Raw genomic sequence first — 24,829 nt, 5'->3', positions numbered from 1 at the left:
GTTGGGTGGGTTAAGAGAACTACTGTTGTGGCTTCTTGTGGCATGTAGTAGTTTAGATAGTTTAATGTCCTTTTTCCTTTGTAGAGAAGCAAAGTTTGTGTTGTAAATGGCTTGTCTAGTTTTTGTAAAATCTATCCATGAGGAAGTTTGTGTGGAAGGTTTTTTGTTAGGGTATCCAGTTTTGAGAACTCATTCTTAATCTTTCCCTGTTTGCTATATAGGATGTTGATTAGGTGGTTTCACAGTCAGCATAGTCTGTGTGATATGTAGATTGTAATGGATTTTTTACCTTTAGTCCTTTTGGTATGATGTCCATCTCTTTGCATTTGGAAAGGAAGATGATGTCTGTCTGTATCTGTACGAGTTTTTTCATGAAGTTGATGGATTTCCACTCCATACGGCTAAATTCAGTGCCTTGCATAATGACAGGTTTCAGAGTAGCAGCCGTGTTAGTCTGTATCCGCAAAAAGAACAGGAATACTTTTGGCACCTTAGAGACTAACAAATTTGTTAGAGCATAAGCTTTTGTGGGCTACGGCCCACTTCATCGAATGCATAGAATGGAACATATAGTAAGAAGAGAGAGATATATACAGAGAAGGTGGAAGTTACCATACAAACTGTAAGAGGCTAACTAATTAAGATGAGCTATTATGAGCAGGAGAAAAAAACTTTTTTGTAGTGATAATCAAGATGGCCCATTTAGCCAGTTGACAAGAAGGTGTGAGGATACTTAACTTAATATGTGTAATGACCCAGCCACTCCCAGTCTCTATTCAAACCCAAGTTAATGGTATCTAGTTTGCATATTAATTCAAGCTCACTTTGTTTCTTTGTAGAACTGACTCGTTTCAAACTGACAGTATCCCTTTAAGACCAACATGTTGACTTACACAGTTTTTCTTCATTCCATTATGCTATAACTACAGAACAAAACACCACAAATGTGAGAGTTTCTGGGATTTGTCATTTTCCATCACAGCCTTAATGCTGTGTCCACATACTTTTTATATTTGATGGGTCATTTTAGGGGGGCTTTGAGGGGTGACACTACTTCAACCAAATTTAAATACACTAAAATTCAGCTAGTTAAACTACAAAACATCCTTATGAATCCTAAAAAAGGGCAGGTGAAAACATTAGAGACATTGTTCTCCTGTGAATATGATAACTTGTATTTGCCAAGTTAGTGTTTGTCAATACTGGAGGAGAGAAGGGTTAGGAGGAAGAATAATGGTCCAATTGTGTTCCTGGGTATAGTCTAGTATAGTTATACTGGTTTGCACACAGGCAATATCTATTAATAACTTGCTCAACCTTTGAGTCATGCTTTTATGCCCTTACCTTGCAGCCTTGTATCATATGACTTGATCATTGTACCTTATCCCTTAGTTTGGCACAGTCTTTAATGCAGGTTTGTTTGTTTTTTCCCTCTGGATTCAATATAAAATATTCCACGGCTATTTTTTCAACATATAAGCATTGTTTGATGGAATCAGGATCATGAAACTTTCTTTGAAGGGGACCAATACATTTGTGACATGATCCCATACATTGCCAATCAAAGTCTAAATATAATTGATGAGTAAATGGCTCTAATTCTTACACTAGAGTGCAAACTGTGCACTTCTACTCAGGAAGCTATGGAAAGAAGTTTGTGAGAAGTCCTTGAGTGAAATGAGAAAAAAGGAAAATCAAATTTTAATTGAGTTTTGAAATGTTAATACTTTTTTCATCCCTTGAAATATGAATATGTATCTCTATATGTGTTTCTAGATCAGTATTTCTTTCCATGGCGGGGAGGGGGAAGGAGTATATATTTAATTTTAGCTGAGATGCAGAAAATTTAGCCTCAGATTCTTGTAAAAAATTTCCTTTACACATCCAGGAAGGAGTGAAAGCAGTTGAGACAATGTTATTCTGGTTCTAATGAGAGTTAATTTAGGAACAATCACTGCTAAAGAATTGATGGGTTTATTTAGAAGTAGGGATAGATTGAGCCTGTTATGGAAAAAAGTATGGGTTTATGCAAACATGGGGATAATTGTTTTCGAAGAGTAATTTAATGTAAATTACAAAACCTAGCACTTACGCCCACAATTGACAAGGTAAATCGGCTCTCAAGCCAAACATACAATCAGCAAACTTCCTATTAAAATGAAGAAGCTATTTGTTTTGTGAGGATTTGGGGGTTTTGTGGTTAATGGAAAGAGGTGGCTTTTTAGTTGTTGGTTTTTAAAAGGTTGTTTTTGTCCACTTCAGTTGTAATATTCCTTCTATTATTCTGAACTCTCATTTTTTTGTGCCTTCAAGCCCTACCCTCATAACCTATCATCCAGGGGTGGCCAAACTTACTGGCCCTTCGAGCCGCATATGACAATCTTCAGAAGTTCAAGAGCTGGGATGCGCCTGCCAGGGCTCTTGGCTTCAGCCCAGTGGAGAGGGGGGTCTTGAAGTTTCAATCCTGTGGGAGGCACTTGCCGGGGCTTCGGGTTTTAGTCCCGTGGACTGTGCCTGCCCGGGCTCAGGGCTTTAGCCCTGTGTGGAGGGTGTCTCGGGGCTTCAGCACCACTGGAGGCACCTGCCTGGGCTTGGGGCTTCATCCCTGCTCCTGCTGAAGCCCTGAGCCCCGGCATGTAATGCAGCGAGGCCAGCACGTAACAACATAAGAATGGCCGTACTGGGTCAGACCAAAGGTCATCCAGCCCAGTATCCTGTCTGCCGACAGTGGCCAATGCCAGGTGCCCCAGAGGGAGTGAACCTAACTGTTAATGATCAAGTGATCACTCTCCTGCCATCCATCTCCACCCTCTGACAAACAGAGGCTGGGGACACCATTCCTTACCCATCCTGGCTAATAACCATTAATGGACTTAACCTCTGTGAATTTATCTAGTTCTCTTTTAAACCCTCTTATAGTCCTAGCCTTCACAACCTCCTCAGGCAAGGAGTTCCACAGGTTGATCATGTGCTAACTTCGTGAAGAAGAACTTCCTTTTATTTGTTTTAAACCTGCTGCCCGTTCATTTCATTTGGTGGCCCCTAGTTCTTCTATTATGGGAACAAGTAAATAACTTTTCCTTATTCACTTTCTCCACACCACTCATGATTTTATATACCTCTATCATATCCCCCCTTAGTCTCCTCTTTTCCAAGCTGAAAAGTCCTAGTGTCTTTAATCTCTCCCCATATGGTACCAGTTCCAAACCCCTAATCATTTTAGTTGCCCTTCTCTGAACCTTTTCTAATGCCAGTATATCTTTTTTGAGATGAGGAGACCACATCTGTACGCAGTATTCAAGATGTGGGTGTACCATGGATTTATATAACGGCAATAAGATATTCTCCTTCTTATTCTCGATCCCTTTTTTAATGATTCCTAACATCCTGTTCGCTTTTTTGACTGCCGCTGCACACTGTGTGGACGTCTTCAGAGAACTATCCATGATGACTCCAAGATGTCTTTCCTGATTAGTTGTAGCTAAATTAGCTCCCATCATATTGTATGTATATATTATTTTTTCCAATGTGCATTACTTTACATTTATCCACATTAAATTTCATTTGCCATTTGTTGCCCAATCACTTAGTTTTGAGAGATCTTTTTGAAGTTCTTCACAGTCTGCTTTGGTCTTAACTATCTTGAACAGTTTAGTATCATCTGCAAACTTTGCCACCTCACTGTTTGCCCCTTTCTCCAGATCATTTATGAATAAGTTGAACATGGTGCCACCAGGCCCCCTCCCAGCACAGCAGCTGCTGGAGCTGGCAAGCTGGGAACGGCGACTGTGAGGAGAGGCAGCAGCAAACAGCTGGGAGCTGCAGGGGGAGCCGCTGATTTTGCTGCTGCCTCTCCCCATGGAGCTAAAGCAGCGGCCCCTCCCTGCAGCTTCAGCTGTTTGCCATTACCTCTTCACGCACAGGTAACACCAGGGAGCTGCAGGAAAGGGCCGCTGAGGGGAACAGGGGTTTGTGCCTGGTGGGGACATGACTCAAGCTGTTGGGGTGGGCGAACCTTTCAGTTGTGCCCCCTTCACTGTCAGCAGCCACCAGTTGTCTATGGCAGAAGCCCCTATGCCCCTCTCCTCCCACCCCACTGCAGGACAGAAGTTCCAAATTCCCCTCCCCAGTCTGCTAGGTGGAGAATGCAGGGGGAGGGTGTGGGGGGCTCCGCAAGCCTCACTTTCACTGTAAAAGAGCCACATGTGGCTTATGAGCTGTGGTTGGGCCACCCCTGCTATAATAAGTTGCTGCTAATGTATGTTTCTTTCATTTGGCAGCTTTTCAGCCCTGAGAATCGTTATAAAAATTATCATGCTCTTTAGGAGTTTTGTCATATCTTCTAAGGATTTACATATTCTTTTGCTTAAATGCTCTATCCCTAAGGGCAGAGGCAAGTGATAGTGTTGCTAGCAAGACGAATGGGAATTCTCAGTGTCCACCCAGCAGTGGTTGGAAAGTGTATATGGTAGTGGAGGCTTTACCCCAAGACTTCAGCAGAAATTTTTTTTCAGCCTCTGGCTCCCAGAAAACAAATTTTAAAAGTTCAAATACATCATTTCCCTTGCTCTCCCTACAGGTCACAGCTGGCCAGAGCCTGCACCTGTTTTCTTACTACAACCTCCATAAACAAAGTATACTCAGACAGTCTACTTATTTGCCTAAAATTGCACAAGGGAAGGACTACTCCTGCTTCACTCTAAAAGGACAAATATCCATCATTTTCTGCCTCTCTGAAGTATTTTTTCTCCTCTTCACAAAAACTACATTTCTTTAGTTTAATATGTACTTTAGTGGGAACATCTAGGTAAACATGTCCAAGGACAAACTTCTTCCTTCTCCCATGATCCTCAATTTTTCTGTGAATGTGATCCTGAAAGGATACACATACAAGACACACAGGATAACCCAGACTACTGCCACTATGACCATTATGATCTTCTAGTCTGATTTCCTGCATAACACGCTCAAGAAGCTCACCCAGTAATTCCTGCATCTAGCCCATAACTTCTGTTGAGCTGTAACATCACTGAGTGGGTCTTCTAAGCACTACTGCAATAGAAATGAGACCTACAAATAGGGGAGACAGTGGAAGTCTGAAGTGAAGGGTAGTAGCTTCACTAGAAGTAATGGGTTACAAGAAGTGATTTACAGACTGAGGACATAAATGGAATATTGCATTCCTGTTATTACAGGACAGCATTAAAAACAGCAAATTTAGGCCAGGAGAAGACCAAAGTAGCATTGAAATAGAAAAAATGACTCTTAAAATTGCACGGTGGTGGTCCCTGCTAACGTCTCTCAATGATTTCCAGTTCAGACATGTTTAGTTTAAAGTAAGAAGATTTTTCTGTCAGTCCTACAAACTCAAAATGACTTCCAAGGGTCAAGGCAAGTTACTTCTTTCTTGTGTGTCCTCCCTAGTAACAACAGTTATGCAGGCCCAATTGTGCCCTTAGTGACACCTGTGCAACCCCACAATTTCCAAATTATGCCCATAATGACACCTATGTATCCCCATTGCCTTCAGTGGTTTGCAGCGGTGTACACAATTTAATAATTATTCTGTTGTTGAGTGAAGAAGGAATAGAGTCTAGTTTGCTGTCTCTTAACTGTCAAGTATCGGGGTAGCCGTGTTAGTCTGTATCCACAAAAACAATAAGGAGTCTGGTGGCACCTTAAAGCCTAACAGATTTATTTGGGCATAAGCTTCTGTGGGTTAAAAAAACCCCACTTCTTCAGATGCAGTTGTGATGCAACAGTTAAGAGATGTTTCAGAGTAACAGCCGTGTTAGTCTGTAGTCTCAAAAAGAAAAGGAGTACTTGTGGCACCTTGGAGACTAACCAATTTATCTGAGCATAAGCTTTCGTGAGCTACAGCTCACTTCATCGGATGCATACTGTGGAAAATAGAGAAGATGTTTTTATACACACAGACCATGAAAAAATGGGTGTTTATCACTACAAAAGGTTTTCTCTCCCCCTACCCCACTCTCCTGCTGGTAATAGCTTATCTAAAGTGATCACTTTCCTTACAATGTGTATGATAATCAAGGTGGGCCATTTCCAGCACAAATCCAGGGTTTAACAAGAACGTCTGAGGAACAGTGAGGGGGGGGAAGGAATAAACAAGGGGAAATAGGTTACTTTTAATAATGAATCAACCATTCCCAGTCTCTATTCAAGCCTAAGTTAATTGTATCCAATTTGCAAATTAATTCCAATTCAGCAATCTCTCTTTGGAGTCTGTTTCTGAAGTTTTTCTGTTGTAATATTCCAACTTTCATGTCTGTAATCGTGTGACCAGGGAGATTGAAGTGTTCTCTGACTGGTTTATGAATGTTATAATTCTTGACATCTGATTTGTGTCCATTTATTCTTTTACGTAGAGACTGTCCAGTTTGACCAATATACAAGGCAAAGGGGCATTGCTGGCACATGATGGCATATATCACATTGGCAGATGTGCAGGTGAACGAGCCTCTGATAGTGTGGCTGATGTTGTTAGGCCCTGTGATGGTGTCCCCTGAATAGATATGTGGGCACAGATGGCAACGGGCTTAGTTGCAAGGATAAGTTCCTGGGTTAGTGGTTCTGTTGTGTGGTGTGTGGTTGCTGGCGAGTATTCGCTTCAGGTTGGGGGGCTGTCTGTAGGCAAGGACTGGCCTGTCTCCCAAGATTTGTGAGAGTGTTGGGTCGTCCTTCAGGATAGGTTGTAGATCCTTGATAATGCATTGGAGGGGTTTTAGTTGGGGGCTGAAGGTGACGGCGAGAAAACCTTTTGTAGTGATAAACACCCATTTTTTCATGGTCTGTGTGTATAAAAACATCTTCTATATTTTCCACAGTACACATCTGATGAAGTGAGCTGTAGCTCACGAAAGCTTATGCTCAAATAAATTGGTTAGTCTCTAAGGTGCCACAAGTCCTCCTTTTCAGTAAAGAGATGCAACTCTTAACTGTGTTGGCTTTTCACTGTTAACAAATAAAAACAGAAATACTTAGATTTGTCAATAAAACAAGCCAGTATGACTCTGAATCCACAAAAGATCCAACTTAGTGAGTAATATGATAGTGTTTTTCATGGGTGCTGGAACAATTTGTGCAGTGGGGGTGCTGAGAGCCATTGAACCAAACTGTAAACCCTGTATATGATGGAAACCACTTCAAGCCAGGGAGTGCAGCAGCACCCTACTTCCAGCACTTATGCTGTTTTTGCATGATCAATTTTCAGAGTAAAATCATGCTAAGCTAGAAGTAGGTGGCAGAGTATGGCTTAGAAGAGAGGGCAGTAGGCGTTGACAGAGGTGTGGGCTACAAGTACTGAAATGTAGTCCAAAGCAGAATTGTACAGTGCTTTGAAGATGAGGAACGGAAATTGAATGTGATAGAGGAGCCATGAAAGAGCTTGGAATAGGTGATCACAAGAGTCATCTGTAAAAGGTCAGAGAATCCAGGATAACCATCTTAATTGTTCTGTAATACTTCTTGTGGACATGGCTTCAGGGTCTAATGAGCCATTCAGGACTCTGTCCACTTATCTATCCAGACAAGTTTCAGAGTAGCAGCCGTGTTAGTCTGTATTCGCAAAAAGAAAAGGAGGACTTGTGGCACCTTAGAGACTAACCAATTTATTTGAGCATAAGCTTTCGTGAGCTACAGCTCACTTCATCGGATGCATTCAGTGGAAAATACAGACTAACACGGCTGCTACTCTGAAACCTGTCATTATGCAAGGCACTGAATTTAGCTGTATGGAGTGGAAATCTATCAACTTCATGAAAAAACTCGTACAGATAGACAGACAGACATCATCTTCCTCTCCAAATGCAAACAGATGGACATCATACCAAAAGGACTGAAGGTAAAAAATCCATTACAATCTACATACCACACAGACTATGCTGACAGCATTCTAAAACCACAATACCCACTTGCTGAAGTGAAAGAACAGATTGACAGAGCCAGAAGAGTACCCAGAAGTCACCTACTACAGGACAGGCCCAACAAAGAAAATAACAGAACGCCACTAGCCATCACCTTCAGCCCCCAACTAAAACCTCTCCAACGCATCATCAAGGATCTACAGCCTATCCTGAAGGACGACCCATCACTCTCTCAGATCTTGGGAGACAGGCCAGGCCTTGCTTACAGACAGCCCTCCAACCTGAAGCAAATACTCACCAGCAACCACACAACAGAACCACTAACCCAGGAACTTATCCTTGCAACAAAGCCCATTGCCAACTGTGTCCACATATCTATTCAGGGGACACCATCACAGGGCCTAATCACATCAGCCACACTGTCAGAGGCTCGTTCACCTGCACATCCACCAATGTGATGTATGCCATCATGTGCCAGCAATGCCCCTTTGCCATGTACATTGGTCAAACTGGACAGTCTCTACATAAAAGAATAAATGGACACAAATCAGACTTCAAGAATTATAACATTCAAAAACCAGTTGGAGAACACTTCAGTCTCTCTGGTCACTCGATTACAGACCTAAAAGTGACAATTCTTCAACAAAAAGACTTCAAAAACAGACTCCAGTGAGAGACTGCTGAATTGGAATTAATTTGCAAACTGGATACAATTAACTTAGGCTTAAATAGAGACTGGGAGTGGATGAGTCATTACACAAAGTAAAACTATTTCCCCATGTTTATTCCCCCCCCCCGCCTCCCCCCCACACACACACACACACTCTGTTCCTCAGACGTTCTTGTCAACTGCTGGAAACGGCCCACCTTGATTATCACTACAAAAGGTTTTCTCCCCCAGCTCTCCTGCTGGTATTAGCTCATCTTAAGTGATCGCTAAATTGGTTAGTCTCTAAGGTGCCACAAGTACTCATTTTCTTTTTGCGAATACAGAGTAACACGGCTGCTACTGTGAAACCTCTCCTTACAGTGTGTATGGTACACCCATTGTTTCATGTTCTCTGTGTCTATAAATCTCCCCACTGTATTTTCCACTGAATGCATCCGATGAAGTGAGCTGTAGCTCACAAAAGCTTATGCTCAAATAAATTTGTTAGTCTCTAAGGTGCCACAAGTCCTCCTTTTCTATCCAGACAAGACATTCTTCATCGGGCCTGTTAATAAGCTTGTCAGTACAAACAGATGAAACTCTCTTTTAGGTGGTCCTTTGCTGATCTCAGTGAATATCAGTGCTGAAGTCAACCAGCAAAGACTGCTGTTCATCTTGGGGGAAGAAAGAGGGGCTGGAGTATTTGCTGTATTTTTTGTCTCTCTATTTCAGAATCAGATTTTTTTTCTTGTTGTTTTTGGAGTGATTTTTTTTTCCAGAAAAGTTTAGACAAATGCCTTCACACAGTGTCCCACAAATGTCTTGTTTTAGCCTGCTGGAAGGACTGTTTTCTTTCCCAGATGCTGTCCCACTATCAAGATTATTTGAAATAAATCAGTTTGTAAGAATTAAAGATTTTATCTCCACCCTATTGACGTGCACTTAGATATTACAGAGATTGGCCCTATATATTGGCTATATATATATACCACAGATAGTTAAACTCAGAGACAAAATGTGGCTTCATGTCTTAGACTCTTGTTAGAATCTGTTCATGAGACCCTCAAACCTATGAAGAAACTACATATAGGTGGCTAAACCCACATATCTCAAAAATGTACCAGATTAAATGTACTCATTACAATAGCAACTGTTTCCTCTGTGTTGAGTTAAGAGACAATGTATTCCTAGGTCTATTTTTTTCATACATTCTGTTATGTCCCAAGACTTCAATAAAGATAATTGAGCTTGTTGGTCTGTGGGTTATCCAGTCTTGCTACTCTGTTATTCAACTGCTTCTTTCAAGCCAGAGATCCAAGTTCGTGCAGAAAAAGAATACATTATGTCCAGCGCATTTATATTCTGCTGAGTCTTGTATGCTATTTTGCCTCTACAGGTGTTTGATTTTTTTTTAACCTGTTGATATCTACATTAACCACATAGCTGTAGAGTTTATTGTCGATGAAATTTTCCCAGCTAAATGTCTTTGCGCAATTTCTATTCTTGCCTTGCTATGTTTTTGGCCTCATCCTTGCAGTAGAATGATCTGATTGCTTGTGACAGGTTGAGCAAATATCATTCCTATTCAAAACAGTCCCTGCTATTTTGCATATACAGTGAGATTATATACACCTCTACCCCGATATAATGCAGTCCTCGGGAGCCAAAAAATCTTACCGTGTTATAGGTGAAACCACGTTATATCGAACTCGCTTTGGCCTCGAGCATTTCCATTATTAATAGTCACTTCCTGCCCCAACTGACCCCTCAGAACCCCCGACCCATCCAACCCCCCCCGTTCCTTGTCCCCTGACTTTCCCCTCCAGATACCCCTGCCCCAACCACCCCTCCCAAGACCCCACCCCCTATCTAAGCCCCCCTGCTCCTTGTCCCCTGACCGCCCCCTCCAGAGACGCCTCCATCCCTATCCACACCCCTGCCCCCTGACAGGCCCCCCGGGACTCCCACGCCCTATCCAACACCCCGAGACCCCTCGGCTCCGGCCCGGCACCCTTAACACGCCGCTCAGAGCAACGTGTCGGAGACAGACACGTTGACACACTGATCTGCCGGACCACGCAGCCCCACCCCCCAGAGCGCTGCTTTACTGCATTCTATCCAAATTCGTGTTCTATCAGGTCGCGTTCGATTGGGGTAGAGGTGTATTTAAAAGATGGTGCCACCCATTTTTCTCTGCAGTGTTTGAAAAGCTGATATGGAAAGAAGCTGTTTTCATCAGGTGGAGACTCCAGGACTGAAATGTACTTAAACAATATATTTGTTAGCTGTAGATCTTGAGTGGGAGGGAGAATACATGTGTGCATACACACAAAGTTTAGAATGCAAGCATGATTTGTTGCTGGCAGTTCTCCAGAAAACTCAACAGAGAGATGATGATGACGAGCAAAAGTAATAGAATTATCATAACAATCAAAAGTCACAGCTGTTGTTTTGAACTTGTAAATAGTTTTTATTTTTCCTTTTGGTATAAATTTGTAACTAACAAAAATAATAAGGTATGTGCTGTGTTACCATCCTGGGACAAACTTTTGTGCAGACAGTTTTAATTACGTTTAAAAATTGCCTTTTCTAACCTAGAAGGAGAGCCTCCTGACCCCCTGGGAAATTAAAGCTCTTTCTGACAGCTCAGTGGGTTGGTCCTCTATGTTGCCTCAGTGTAATCAATGAGCCCCTACTCTTTATCAGCCTGCCACACAAATTTCAATAACATTTGTTGCAATATTACCTTCATGTATACACACATACATATGCATGCTCATCAATATGCAGAAAGTTCTGAAATTGTCAAATGTCATGGATATTTAAAAAAATAAACAAATGGAAATCCTGGGATCTGTAACTTTCATAACAGCTGTAGGAAAAGTTCATTCTTTATCAGATTGTAACAGTGTAAAGCAGACCCCATTTTGGACCTACATTCTGGACGGGACATATATAAACAGTCAATTGTGCAGAGTTAAGTTCAACTCCATGGCACATTCGGGTCAGTTAACACTTCTGAAACAAGCTGTTGGGGACTTTTCAAAACCAGTGATATGTAGCTAGTTAAGGCATGCTCACCTTAGTTCCTGATTCTCCCGTGGCTAATTTGTTACCTCATAGAATAACAGATAGCTGCTGACTTAGATCTGGTCATTAAGGGCCAGTCCAGCTCCCACTGAAGTCAGTTGGAATTAGATGAGGTCCTAAGACTGCGATGCCTACCACTTTTATTATACTGGAGTACTGTATTGACCCTCCTGTTATACTGCAGGTAGATAAACAGTGGGCAGGTGATCGGGGTTAATATTCTTTTAGAATTGAATGGATGCAGAAAAGTATCATGTATTATTATCCAGTTGAATCTCACACCTTCATTATATATTGCCAGTGGGAATCATGAGTAGAGTTGTTGGAAATACTAACTATGAAATCTGAAACCACACTAAGTTAGCCTGGTTTCAGAATTTATTGAAACACAGAACTCAGTCCACATTTGTCACATTTTCTGAGACCTTAGTTTCATTATTTCCAATTCTGATGTTGATATTATAGAGTAATTGAAGTATGAGCACAGAGGTTAGTGTGCAACCTAGGTAAATGTACTGTGAGGACATAATAAAGCTTGATTGGGACATACATATGATTTTAAAAAACAAGTTGGCAAGTGCAACCAATAATGAGCAGCCTACGCTGTGTGTTACTATTCTAAACGGTAGAGTATATTTACATTTTATGTCTACTTTTCTTTTAGCTGCAAGAGAATCAGTCTGGTTAGAAAAAGAAGAGAGGGCACGGCAGCATTATGAAAAACACCTGGAGGAACGCAAAAAGAAGTTAGAAGAACAGAGGCTAAAAGAAGAGAGAAGGCGAGCTGCAGTAGAGGAAAAACGAAAGCAGAGAATAGAAGAGGACAAGGTAAGAGGGCATTCCATACAGTCTTTCAGGCAACTTACTCTCCACTAAATGATGTAGCAACAAATTGACCAGTATGTTATTTAAAAATTAGCAGTAGGGTTGGAATGTGAGTCAAGGTTAATGTGGGGTACGTTGCAAAGGAAGGCTTTTTTATCTTTTTTTTTTTTTTTTTTAGCTGTGTCTGCACTGATACAACTTTTTATTAGTCCCTCTACAAAACTGATCTCCCCAGTCCAATAATGTGTGTTTTAAAATACGTCTCTGGCAAGGTACAGCAGAGCCCAAACTGACCTGAAAATCAAAATTTAAAACCCTGTAGAAAAATGAATTTTCTGGTACCTGTAATATTGATAGTAGGTTGCTAGTGATTCAGTGTGACCATAGTTAAATACTAAAGCGTCTAATTCAGAAACTGTCAGGAATGTGAGAGAGTACAGTAAGTGTAGATTTAATAATAAATTTGTTTCTGCTTAACTGCATGGTGAATGAGCTGGTAGCTACTTGCTGTGTGACCCGTGAGCAAGTCAGCTCACCTCTCTGCTTTCCCTCCCACCTTTTGCTTGTCTTGTCCATGTAGAGTATGTCTACTGCAATCAGAAGTGTGATTACAGCTCATATAGGTATTCCTGGGCTAGCTTTTATCTAGCTAGAATGACTAAAGATAGCAGAGAAGATGCGGTAGCATGGGCTGTACAAACGAGCCCAAAGCCCTGGGTTGCTTGACAACACTGAGGTTCATGCCATTGCCTCTTCACTGCAATTTTTAGCTGCGTGATCTAGACTACAGCTAGTGGAAGTATGCCTACCTGAGCAACAATCAAATCTCCGGTTGCAGCATAGACATCCACTTAGATTGTAGGAAATTCAGGACAGGGACTCTCTCATGTACAGTGCCTAGCATGAGAGGGCACCAGTTTTAGTTAGGAGCTACTGTAATATAAATAATATGTGCATTGTTACTGGTCTTAAGCAGACCTCCTATTTTCACAGTTACATTTTTGTAATTACCATAAAGCTCTGCTTTGACATTAGCTCAGTTCTTTGAGTGGAATTCTCACGAAGTATTGCCTATCAATTTGCATTTGACTCCAAGATGACTGGTACATTTTGTCCAGGGGAAAGACAGCGTGCAGTGTGATGGAAATGTTCGTTTAAAAACCCAGCAGCATCCAAACATATTCATACATTCTTCTGTTGTGCTGCAGGAACGACATGAAGCTGTCGTACGCCGTACAATCGAGAGGAGCCAGAAGCCCAAACAAAAGCAAAACAGGTGGTCCTGGGGAGGACCTCTTCAAAGAAGCAGCAGCATTAATAATACAGGTAAAGGGGGAGATCCAGTTTCTCATCCAAGCTCCTGGTCTGTATGATATACTTTGTTCCCATAAAGAAGAAGGTAATGCATTGTTAATTAGTTCAAGTTCTTTATTCATGGATCCTAGCATTGTTTCGAAGACTGGCATGTTTTTTTAACGCTCTGCTTGGCTAAGAGGGAGCAAGGGGAAATTCAGCTAAAGCTTAAACATCATTGAGCAATTGACTAACCCTGTAATTCCATCTATATCTAAAACTGCTCACTTCTGCTGCTTTGCTAGTGTTTGTGTGCACTTATGTGTGTGTGCATGCGCCGTGTCACTAATCAGCTACAAGTTACTGTATGGAAGTGTCAGGTACCAGAGGACAGCAAGAGAAAATTATTTTAAGGGTTTCTGGTAGAAATTATAAAATACGAATTTTAAGCTAAAAAAATACAAATAGGAAGGGAAAATGTTCTTTGAAACCTGCTGTATTATATTTAGTACCTTAGTTGGCAAAACACATAACATTTGGTGGATATTTTCTCCACTTTCTTCAGGAGAAATTGGAAGTGGGCAAAACGTAAAGTGTAACAAGTTGTAGGTTGTCAAGTATCAGGGGGTAGCTGTGTTGAAGATCTATCCCATAACTGTCTTCTCTAACTGAACCTGCATTTACTGATTTAATAATGTGTATGTACCCTGCTAAGGTATGCCTCAAACTGAAGAAGAGAATTCAGATGTGTCCTTGATGGATTCTTGCACCAGAAAATGGTGTATATATATTAGAAATCTATTCTCCCTTTAATGCATACACTTTAATAAGCATTGCATTCTTTTATCTCGAAGGAAATAATGTGTTTACCAATCTGGTCACCAAATAAGGACAAGAAATAGTCGTATTACATCTATTTTATTGTACTGTAAAATTCAGTAAACAGTTATTTTTCCATAAAATGTTCCACTTCTTGCTTTGCTTATCTTTGTGTAACTCATTTGCTTTTTATTTTGCTTTATTTTGAAAAATCATTTGTCTTGCATTCTGTCCCTAGGTTATTTTGTTGAATCATCATTCACCTTTCTCGATTTAGCAGGCCTGGAGCACCACGTCAGATCTCTGGGTGGTGCTAGAAAACCTGGTACATAAATCACGGTGGTTTGTTGATTCCTCCACATGTAGCTAGCTCCTCAAGAAATAGGACTAGTAACTACTTGATGACCTCTAAACCAACATCACTTAGAGACAGTGCATGCTTAACATCATACTATATAGGCTAGAACAGTTGTTACCCCCCCAGTGTTTTTTTAAGTGTAGAGAAGTATTACTGGCTGACTTAAAGGATTTGGCACAATTCACTAAACTACTGTACACAGTGTACTGTATACTGTATCATGTTGGTTTGGGTTAAATTTTACAAAGAATATTAAAAATGATCTTCTGAAATTCAATGAGATCTAATTTGAGTACCTATTTTGGGCGGTATTTTGGCTTTCTTTTACTTTTTGCATGCTGTATGTGAAAGATATTTATTTATATTTATTCTGCACCTCTTCTCAGCAGCAGGTCAGTTTCATTGGCTGCTGTTTTGCTCAAATAATGTTTTAAAACATGGTACCACAACTCTAGCCAACAAATGGTGCTTGGCCTATTCTATGTTGGCAGGTTTTATATGCAATGGCCATTCACACAGAATTCTTCCAAGTGAATGGCATCCATTGAAGAATAGTCTTCACGAACTGCATGGATTTATGAGGGCTGGATGGCAGGACTGATTTAAGAGAGACTTTCTCGAGTAGATGCTCTTTCTGCTGCTGTTTCTCATCTCCAAAATGCTGCTTATGCTTGCTTTATACATCCTGTGTGGCAGCTACATGTGTACACTGTTGATGGAAAACATACACTGTGTTCTCACATGACCAGAACAAGATATTAGGTCTTAGTTCTCCACCGCACCCACACATAGAGATTGCTACTGGAGAACTGCCAAGGAACATAGGAATTGCCATACTAGGTCAGACGCAACGCCCATTAAGTCCAGTATCCTGTCTCCAATACTGACTAGCAACAAATGCTTTGGAGGAAGGTGCAAAAAACCGCACAGTAGGCAGGTGTGGGGTAATCTGCCCCCCATGAATGTTTCATCCTATTCCCAGTGGTTAGAGAGCGTCTTAAACTCTGAAACGTGAGGTTTTTATCTTTTCTAATACTCTCAGCGCTAACAATTCTAACTCTGGATATTTTTGTTATCCGTGTGAACATCCAGTCCCATTTTGAATCCTGCTGAGATTAGATAAAGCAAAAGATAAAACCAATTGCTCTGTGGCAGTGGAAGAAAAATCATATTTAAAAAATCCTTTCCCGTTTCATCCCCCAGGCCTGTCCTGTGTACTCCACCACTAGTATGAGGAACTCTTCCATTAATGGCTAGTGGAGATTTTCATGCAAAACCAGTTTGTCCACAACAACTATATTTACATATATGTGGGTGGTAACATGCGTATCCAATGTTGATGTGCTCAGTATAATGAAAGCATTACTCAAGTGTAGATAATCTCTGAGAAAATGTCATCTTCAGTATTGTCAAGGTTAAGACATATAGATCTTGATTCAGCAAAGCAGTTAAGGACAGGTTACACTCCCATTGACTTCAACTGGAAATCATTATGTGCTAAGGCCTGGATTTTTAAAGGTATTTAGGCATTACTACATCCAGCATTGTAACACCTAACTGATTTTGGAGCCTAAGTCTCATTTTCAGAAGGGATTTAGGGTTCGTGAGGTAATATCTTTTATTGGAGCAACTTTTATTGGTGAGAGAAACAAGCTGTCAAGCTGCACAGAGCTCTTTCTCAGGTACTGTGTAGCTCGAAAGCTTCTCTCTCACCAACAGAACTTGGCCCAATAACAGATATTACTTCCCCCACCTTGTCTCTCTAGTATCCTGAAACTGACATGGCTACAACAACACTTCATTGACTGTCAATGGGATTTTGGTTCCGAAGTGCCTAAATCCCTTTTGAAAATGAGACCTAGGCTCTTGAATTGGGTAGGTATTGCAGCACTGAGTGCAGCAATGCCTAAATACCTTTAAAATCTGGGTCTAAGTGCTTTGCAGCCTAATGATGAACTCATAGGCACTGAGTTTCTAATCTGCCAGGAGGTGCTCCCCCCGGCTACACACAGGCCCTGCCCCCACTCCACCCCTTCTCCCAAGGCCCCACCCCTCCTGCTTCTTCCCACCCCCGCTGCGCCCCTGCCTCTTCCCGCCCAGTTCTGCCCCCCGAGCGCACTGCGCCCTCACTCTTCCTTACTCTCCCCCCCCGCCAGCACCTCCTGATGCTGCAAAACGGCTGATCTGTGGCAGGCAGTAGACGTGGGACAGAGGTGGAGGCGCTGATTGGCAGGCCTGCTAGTGAGCAGGAGGCACTGCGGGGAGGGAGAGGCACTGATCAGGGGGCTGCCGGTGGGTGCTCAGCACCCACCATTTTTTCCCCGTGGGTGCTCCAGCCTATGGATGCCTATGGATGAACTTAAATACATGCTTAAAGTGCTTTGGTGAATTGGGGCCATAAGTCTAAGCAAGAGCGGAACTGAGTTTCTACTCTTCTTGTGAGTAATTGTCAGTTTCCCAAACAAAAATCTACCTTGGAAGAGATTTAATTTATGCATTCATTTTTCCCCAAAATATTTTGGAGCAGAGAATACCTATATATTGCTTTTTTTGCCCTAGTTCCTAATTTTCTTCTGCTGTTGCCAACCTCTTTGGATTGTGTACAATCACTTTTTCAGTACTCTTGAAATATCGATCACATTCTTAGCAGGATGGGAATGCTGATTTTGCATGACTTGAACAGGAAGGTGATGTAGTGTGATGCTGCATTCTGAAAGCCACAAAGCATAAAGAAAGGCAAAATAAAGCCCTTTGGTGTCATAGACAAAGCATGTGAAGTACAAATATTTTTTTAGTCTCCTACACAGCATTTATTTTCTTTGTCTGTTAAATCACATGCAGTTTGAGACTGACTAGCTTTGTCTTTGTTCAGTGTAGGTGGAAAAATCACTTTCTCTGATATGGAGTATACTGCCTATACAGAACACTTTGGCTTTTAGCCTTATCTCTGAATTCCTCTTGTGCCATTCTCATTTGTCTTGTGTGCTAGCCGTCTTCCTCCTCTACTTTATCTTCTATTTTTATATGTTCTGGATATTGATCTCCTGGTTCACAACAGTACCCTGCTGAATATCATCTGTGATTCAAGTGACGCTAAGGACTTTCTTGCTTTATAACAAGGTCTTGAAAAAGTGGACCAGAGCATTAAACATGATACAGATTCCCTGTAATTTTCCATTTCATCTGAGCCTAGAGCAAAACCTATCTGCGAGTGCAGTGAAGTGAACATTAAAATCTCATCTTGTTTGTTAGCTGCCCGTTCAGATCTTCCATTTGAAACCTTGGATCACAGCTTGATTGAATGAAAAACATCCAGGATATCAGTTTGTTTACCTGCAATTTAAATTAAATAGTCTTGTGCCAAGTCTTTAAGTCATCTGTAAAATGTCCACTGAGAAGTCCTTTCTATTTTTAAAGTTTTAGTGATAGAGCAGAAATTCTCTAGTCCTATATTTTCCTCCCATTAGTGTGCTAGGAAGTTCCATTATTGCATGTGGGCTGTCAATTAGCATTATCTCCGTTTGTTTTAGATCCAGACAGGCGGTCTGTTTCAACAATGAACCTCTCGAAACATGTTGATCCAGTCATTAACAAGCGGCTCTCCTCCTCATCTGCAACATTACTAAATTCTCCAGACAGAGGTACAGTTGAAAGAAAGAGAGAGAGAGAGAAAAGTGCTCTTTATTGATTCATTGTTTTTAACAATCTCTGCAGATACAGTAAGCATTTGTAGTCATTTTCTGCACTCTAAATAGGAATGAAAAGACTTCAAATGGTTGAAAGAAGTAAATCAACATTCTCTTTGCAAGAAGAACTATATTTTTAAAAGATCAGAACTTGCCTGAATGGTTTCATTTAGCAAGTGTTAAAAGCCGTGCTTCTGTCAGATTTTTAGTAAATGAGTGGCAGCTACAGAAACAACACATCTCTCCATAGCGCATGTAACCGTTTTATTTTTATACATTTACTTACGTTGAGTCATGCTGCCCTTTTTTGCTTTTCATTTGTACTTTGGTTCCAATTCTTGAACTTCTGGAAACATGTTTCACAAAGCTTTTAAGTAGTTAGTACATTCATGTTGCTGATTTATTTTAAATTTAACTAAGCAGCTGGATATTGCTCATATAATGTCTGTTTGTTGATTTTCTATGTTCCTTTAGATTTAGAAGGTTGCTCTGTTGGAAGAAATGCCTTGATATTTTCAGATCTGCAAACGAGATTAACAATCAGATTTTTAATCAACAGCACAACATGCAATGTTAAATTGTGAGAATTTTATAAGACAAAGTTCATCGTAAATGAGTTTTATAAAATAAGTTATTTTGACAACTTTGTGTGAAAAGAAATGGACCAAGCTTTTTGACAAAATGTTCTATAAGGAATCATTTCCCTTTCCCAGCAAAGGACAAACGGGACGTCCTGCATTGCATCCCAAATTTGAATTTCTGTATATGAGCATGGAAAATATACAATACATTAATTATAGAATACAGTTTTAGTTATATTTTTAGTTATATCGTGAAACTGATTGGAAAGCCTCATTATCTGTATCTTTTTAACACAATGTCCTGCAATGACTGCATGTTTGTACGCATGTCTCTGTATATAATGTCTGTTTGTTTCTTTATGTATAATATTACACACCATATTGATAAGATTTGAGGGCAATAACAATAAACTCTTTCTTGGGGGTCGGGTTGCTCATTTTGGGGGGGAAGTATGGCATAGTTTTAGGAAATTATGTAACTCCAGAACAATAGTTTCTTCCAACAGCTATTGAAACCCAGTCAGTATTAATTTCATTATCCTTTCAGATTTTTTTGCATTTACTGTTGCCATTCTTTACAAGTGATGGCTCTGTTTCGTAGGGTGTTGTTGAGGGGTTATGACAAAACAGTGGCGATAGTGGAATGTGCGTGATAATTATGTGGAATACTGCCCGCTGCACCTGTGGTCACAACCAATTGTATTGGTTTGTGGATAATGTAGAGCGTGTTCATTTCAGTCATCTCTCTACTTTTCGACTCGGTCTTAATGTTTTAAAAAGATTGAAAAGGTTAATGATTTTCATCAGTGGTTTTATATACAGTGCCACTAATAGGCTGGATAACAAGGCCACAGGACTTAACTGTGCAGAGATGTAGTACTTTTGCAAAAGTTAGGACTAAGCTATATTATCCTCATTAATAAATTGTTAAAATAAAGGAAACAAGACTCTTGAAAAAGTGAGTTTTTCACAAGACTATCCAGACTTCTGATTGAGGTTTGTACAGTCCTTTGAGAATACAAAGAACTGTACATAGTAGCTGCCATAACCCCCTCCCCCCAGCATTTACCAACAGCTCCCACCTGGTATTATCTCAGACACGACTGTTTCCTGTACTAAGTATAAGGCAATACTGCTGTATCTCTGATACCATTGTGTGTTGTTGGCAAGCTGCTGGTAAATGTTGACTTTCCCTCTGGAACCAGTACAAGTGCCAAGTATTACTGTAACTTCAGGATTTTCTTAAGGCACATGGTTTTTAGGTTTCATATGTGTTTCTCAATGAACCTGGGATCAGCAGGTGCCCTTATAGATCTGTGTGTATGTTGTTGCGTGCCTATAGTATACAGTACACTACCCCAGTGTGGAGACTTTTCACCTAATAAATCTTCCAGGCAAGAAGGTGTAGTGCTTCAAGACTCAGGTGTGAATACTAGACTCCTTGGAATCATAGATTCAAATCTCTTCAGGGCTGACAAAGCCTTTCATCCTATCAGGCTAGTCTAATAAGTACCATCCTGTGCAGTTTATTGTATAGGGTCTTCTGGCTAAGCGAGGCAGTGTTTGCTTTGCGTGAACACTAAAAGAGCCATAGCAGTTTTCATTAAGATAGGGCTTAGCCCTTGTGCCCTTTGCCAACACTTATGGATGTGCTCAGAGGACAGGGCAACACTGGCGTCCTGTATAAGGCTCTTTAAATCTGTTTTTGAAAAGAGTTAGTGCATGTTCCACTAATGCCTGCTAGCGGGTACACAGGGCATTGACTCCACCTAACCTAGCTGAACCCCTAACTTTAGAGTCACGGAGTGGCCTCTCCAGTTAGCTCTTAAGAAAGACTCTTAAAAGAACTGTGCTGTGCAAGAGAAAGAAGAGGCTCCTTCATCATCTTTCTCAGTGCACTCAGGCAGATTTTGCCCTTATCCTAAGCACGATGCCTGGAACTGGAGTATGATGAGCTTATCGTAGGTGGCTTATATCTGCCACCAAGGACATGACTTCTGTTAAGTAGTATCTTTTAAATGGTTGAAGAACAGGGGACTTTTCAGTTCATACTAAGAAAAAGGTTTTCATTAATGGACATTTAACTTTGCCCATGAGACTTTTTTAAATAATGTATTAATTCCCTTTCAAGTTCAGCATTATTGTGCAGTTTTTTATTACAGTTTTAAAACTGTTCGGGCAGCTAAAATGGGTTTCAAACTATACTTTCTTGTTTGTTATAAAGGTTCAGCTGTTTAAATCCTGGCAACTAAACATGAATAATTAACATAATTCAGACAAGGGAGTTGATACCAGAGACATTTAAGAAAATTAGATAGTGTTCAAGGAAAACTTCATTAACTGGATGTTATTTTAGGTCCTGTAGAAGTTACACAGAAGTTTTAAAGGCCATCCTCTCTGAAATTGCTTTTCTTCAAAATAAAAAGAACCCAATGTGTACAGGGTGGATTGATTTAAATAGAGGTGATTTAAACCACCAAGTGGAAAACCTCAATTTAAATAATCAATTTTAATCAACATTTTCCATTTGTACTTCAGTTATTTTCTAAAGAAAGATGCATTCTCATTGGCTGATGTAACCATTAAAACATGTTAATTTACAAGTAATAGAGTCTTTACACTAAATTTGATACCAGAGATGCTTAAGAAAATTCTTTTTTGCTACCGAGAAGGGTACACTCTAACTATATACATTTTATTTAAGCAATAATATAGCTTAATAGTTTGATTCTTATTAATTGTACATTTTTGGTAGGTTAGAGAATGGTGAATGATATAAATTTACTGTATAATTAATTTTTGCACATGATTTGTGTCAAGCCGCATTAGGATGTTAACTAGAATTACATTAAACACACAAAACAGCATATCACATTTATTTTTATTAAAACAACCTTACATGTTTTGGATACATAAACTTCTCTAATCAAAACATGTTTCATATTTACAACTAAATGATTTATTAAACTGAGGGATTAACTAATTGTTTCAGGTTAGCCCTGGGAAAATTTGTAAATGTGCCTAAGTGAAAGTGACTGGAGCTTAAGTTCCAACTTGCCTTGCTCTCTTGAAAATCAGAAAACAGTCTCCCAAGTCACTTAGGCTGAGCTACTGTGCCATATTTATAAAGCTTGATTTCAATAATTAGATGTTTTCTCCCTGATTCAGACTTTGTATGTAGAAAAGCAGACTTTAACTCAAATTTTGATAGAGGCTCACAGATTCAGCATATTTATACTTGATTTAAATGTTTTAAAAGATTATAAGTTCAGGCCTTAACATATTTTGTATCAAGTTCAGATTTCATTTTAAACATAAATGAAAAACATATTAAAATTTAAATAAAATTAAAAAATAATTTAAATCAAAACATCGGATTTAAATTAAAAAATCCACGCTTTAATTTTTTTAATAGATTTTGATCTACCCTGAACATGTATTTGTCTTAAAAATCATGAGATTTAAAAAATATCTCATGATGCTGTGGGGCTTGACTTCTGCTTTTTTTGAACGTTTGGGCTTGGCAGTACAGGTCATCAGTTTTTCAGTAAAAGAACTGGAAGAATTGAAAAGGTTTATGCTTTCAAACTTCATCTTGGATACTCCCCCAATGAAGAGGCCTCTCTTCTTGTTTTCTTTTCCCCCCCAAATAATTGTTTTGAAAGTCTTGAAATAAAAAAGTTGCTTATGCTTTATGCAAGAGGTGGCTAACCTTTGACACCCCCCCCCCCCCCGGATGCATTGGCAACTTGCCAGGAAACCAAAGACCATACCTGGTTTTGCATAAAATTGAGTTGATTACATCTGCCCTCTCTTCTAATTTGGAGGTGCAACCTGTGTAGATTACAGGTCTGAACAGTTAAAATGCCTGGTATTGTACTTCTTAGCATATGCGCAAAGTGCCTCACGTGGCATGTGACCAGGATTCATCACTGAATTTGGTCCGCTGGTTGGATCATTAGCTTCCCCAGCTTGGGCCGGGTACTGATCGGGAGTGCACTGCAATGTGAACACTGATCCATTCCCCCGTGGTATTGTACTGCATGCTAGGACCTGTAGTATCCAGGACCACATCTCTGTATTAAAGAAGAAGGTAGCTGTAGCCTTCTTTTTGCAGCTCCATGGGCCACATTAGATCCAGAGGCCACAGTTTAGTTGGCCACTCCAGCTAAACTTTTTAAACTAATGGCCATTAGAACATATATTAAAGGTGGAATATGGCTTTTGTAGAAGCTGTGAATATAAATAATTTCAATGTGAGATTAACCTAGGCTGCAAAATTCCAAAGAGTTTTAATGCAGGTTTCTGGTTTATACCCGTCGGAGAGATTTGGAGGAGCTTTCAGAACCAAGGTCCAATTTTTAAATATTCACACAATTTAAATAGAAAAAAATGCCAATCTGGTTTGCTCAGACTTTTTTAATGCTATCAGAAGCTCAGTTTATGTTAAATGGGATCTTGAGACTTAATTTATCTAGAGAAACGCTGCAAAGCACTGGCAGAAATTGTTGGTTCACTTCTTCCTAGTCCCTGCTTGTGACCAGGTTAAAATTGCTCCTCTTTTAAAACTTTATCACAAAGATGTTAATTAAAGGGTAGCATGGCGGTAGATTGCAAATATTCGTCCTTTCTGCTTGTTTTGGTGTTGAAAGTTCATAGTTGTTGCTTGTCTTTCAAGCAGGTTCATTGTAGCTAATTACCCAGTAAATGGATGGAACTATTGGATTTTTTTCCTATGATGGTACAGCCAGTGTGTGTTTGATTTATAATTTTGGCGGTAAACACAGATGATACTTGGTTCCTTTGTGCAGAAACTTGTTCTGAAATGCATTTGTGGGAGTGGGGGGTCTATATTCTCTGGTTGATTAGGGGATGAGAGAGTTCTACGTGCAGCTCCCCTCTGCACTGATGGGAGAATAAATCTGCGGGTCTCCACGTATCAGAAGACTTTGATTACAACATGGCCTTAGGAGTGAGTGGGCATGTTATGAGTTATTTGTCAGTATGTGTGTAGCAGGGCTGCCTTACCTGGTCTGGGCTCAGGCTAGCCACTGCCTCAGTTCCATGGGCCCATCCCCTCCCCAGCATCTCCACATGTGCAAGCATTCTGGCCTGCCTCCCCAGCCCAGGGAGGAATGATCCTCTGCCGCAAATCTTTCAAGCCCTTCCTGCAGGACACAGTTTTTGTTAATTCAAACAAAAGTCAACAAAGTACCACAAAACTCCCTACCAAAGCAGGCTGTGAGGATCCAGAGGCCTTTTACTCTGCTCCAGGGCTACCCTACAAGCGCCAACCTCCTTCCCACAGCCTCATCAACTGAATCTTCTCAGCCTTTTTATTGGGAACATCTGAGCCCTTCCCGGATGGGTCTGCTGATGAAATAGGGCTGGCTAGTCCCAGACATCCTGGCCTATAAAAGGGGCAGACCACTCTGTTACAGTGTGTGCATGCGCTTTTCATTATGGATACTTAGGTCCCAAACCTACAAAAGTTTACCACTGAGTGTAATGTTTGTGTGTATAACCCTGTTGCAATCAACAGGACTACACGTGGTAGTAGTAAGTACTGTACTTGAAAGTAAGTGTTCATCAGGAGTAGGTCCTGATTTTGTGTCTAGTACTTGTTCTTCTGACCATGTGAG

General features: G+C 40.4%; 1 protein-coding gene across 9 annotated transcripts in view; it reads left to right on the top strand.

Moving 5' to 3' along the window:
* MAP7 (microtubule associated protein 7) overlaps positions 1-24,829 on the top strand; it is a 189,307-nt gene that overhangs the window by 132,436 nt on the left and 32,042 nt on the right. For 5 of the 9 annotated variants that reach the window (XM_074948494.1, XM_074948492.1, XM_074948491.1 and 2 more), the window contains exons 4-7: positions 12,290-12,453; positions 13,659-13,776; positions 14,801-14,887; positions 18,451-18,561. In XM_074948494.1, coding sequence (XP_074804595.1) covers positions 12,290-12,453; positions 13,659-13,776; positions 14,801-14,887; positions 18,451-18,561 — 480 coding nt within the window. The remainder of the gene's footprint in view (positions 1-12,289; positions 12,454-13,658; positions 13,777-14,800; positions 14,888-18,450; positions 18,562-24,829) is intronic. The other 4 variants (XM_074948497.1, XM_074948495.1, XM_074948499.1 and 1 more) reach the window with 2 other exon arrangements.

Source organism: Natator depressus, chromosome 3, assembly GCF_965152275.1.
Source record: "Natator depressus isolate rNatDep1 chromosome 3, rNatDep2.hap1, whole genome shotgun sequence".
Taxonomy (NCBI): domain Eukaryota; kingdom Metazoa; phylum Chordata; order Testudines; family Cheloniidae; genus Natator; species Natator depressus.
This window is presented reverse-complemented; position numbering and strand designations above follow the sequence as displayed.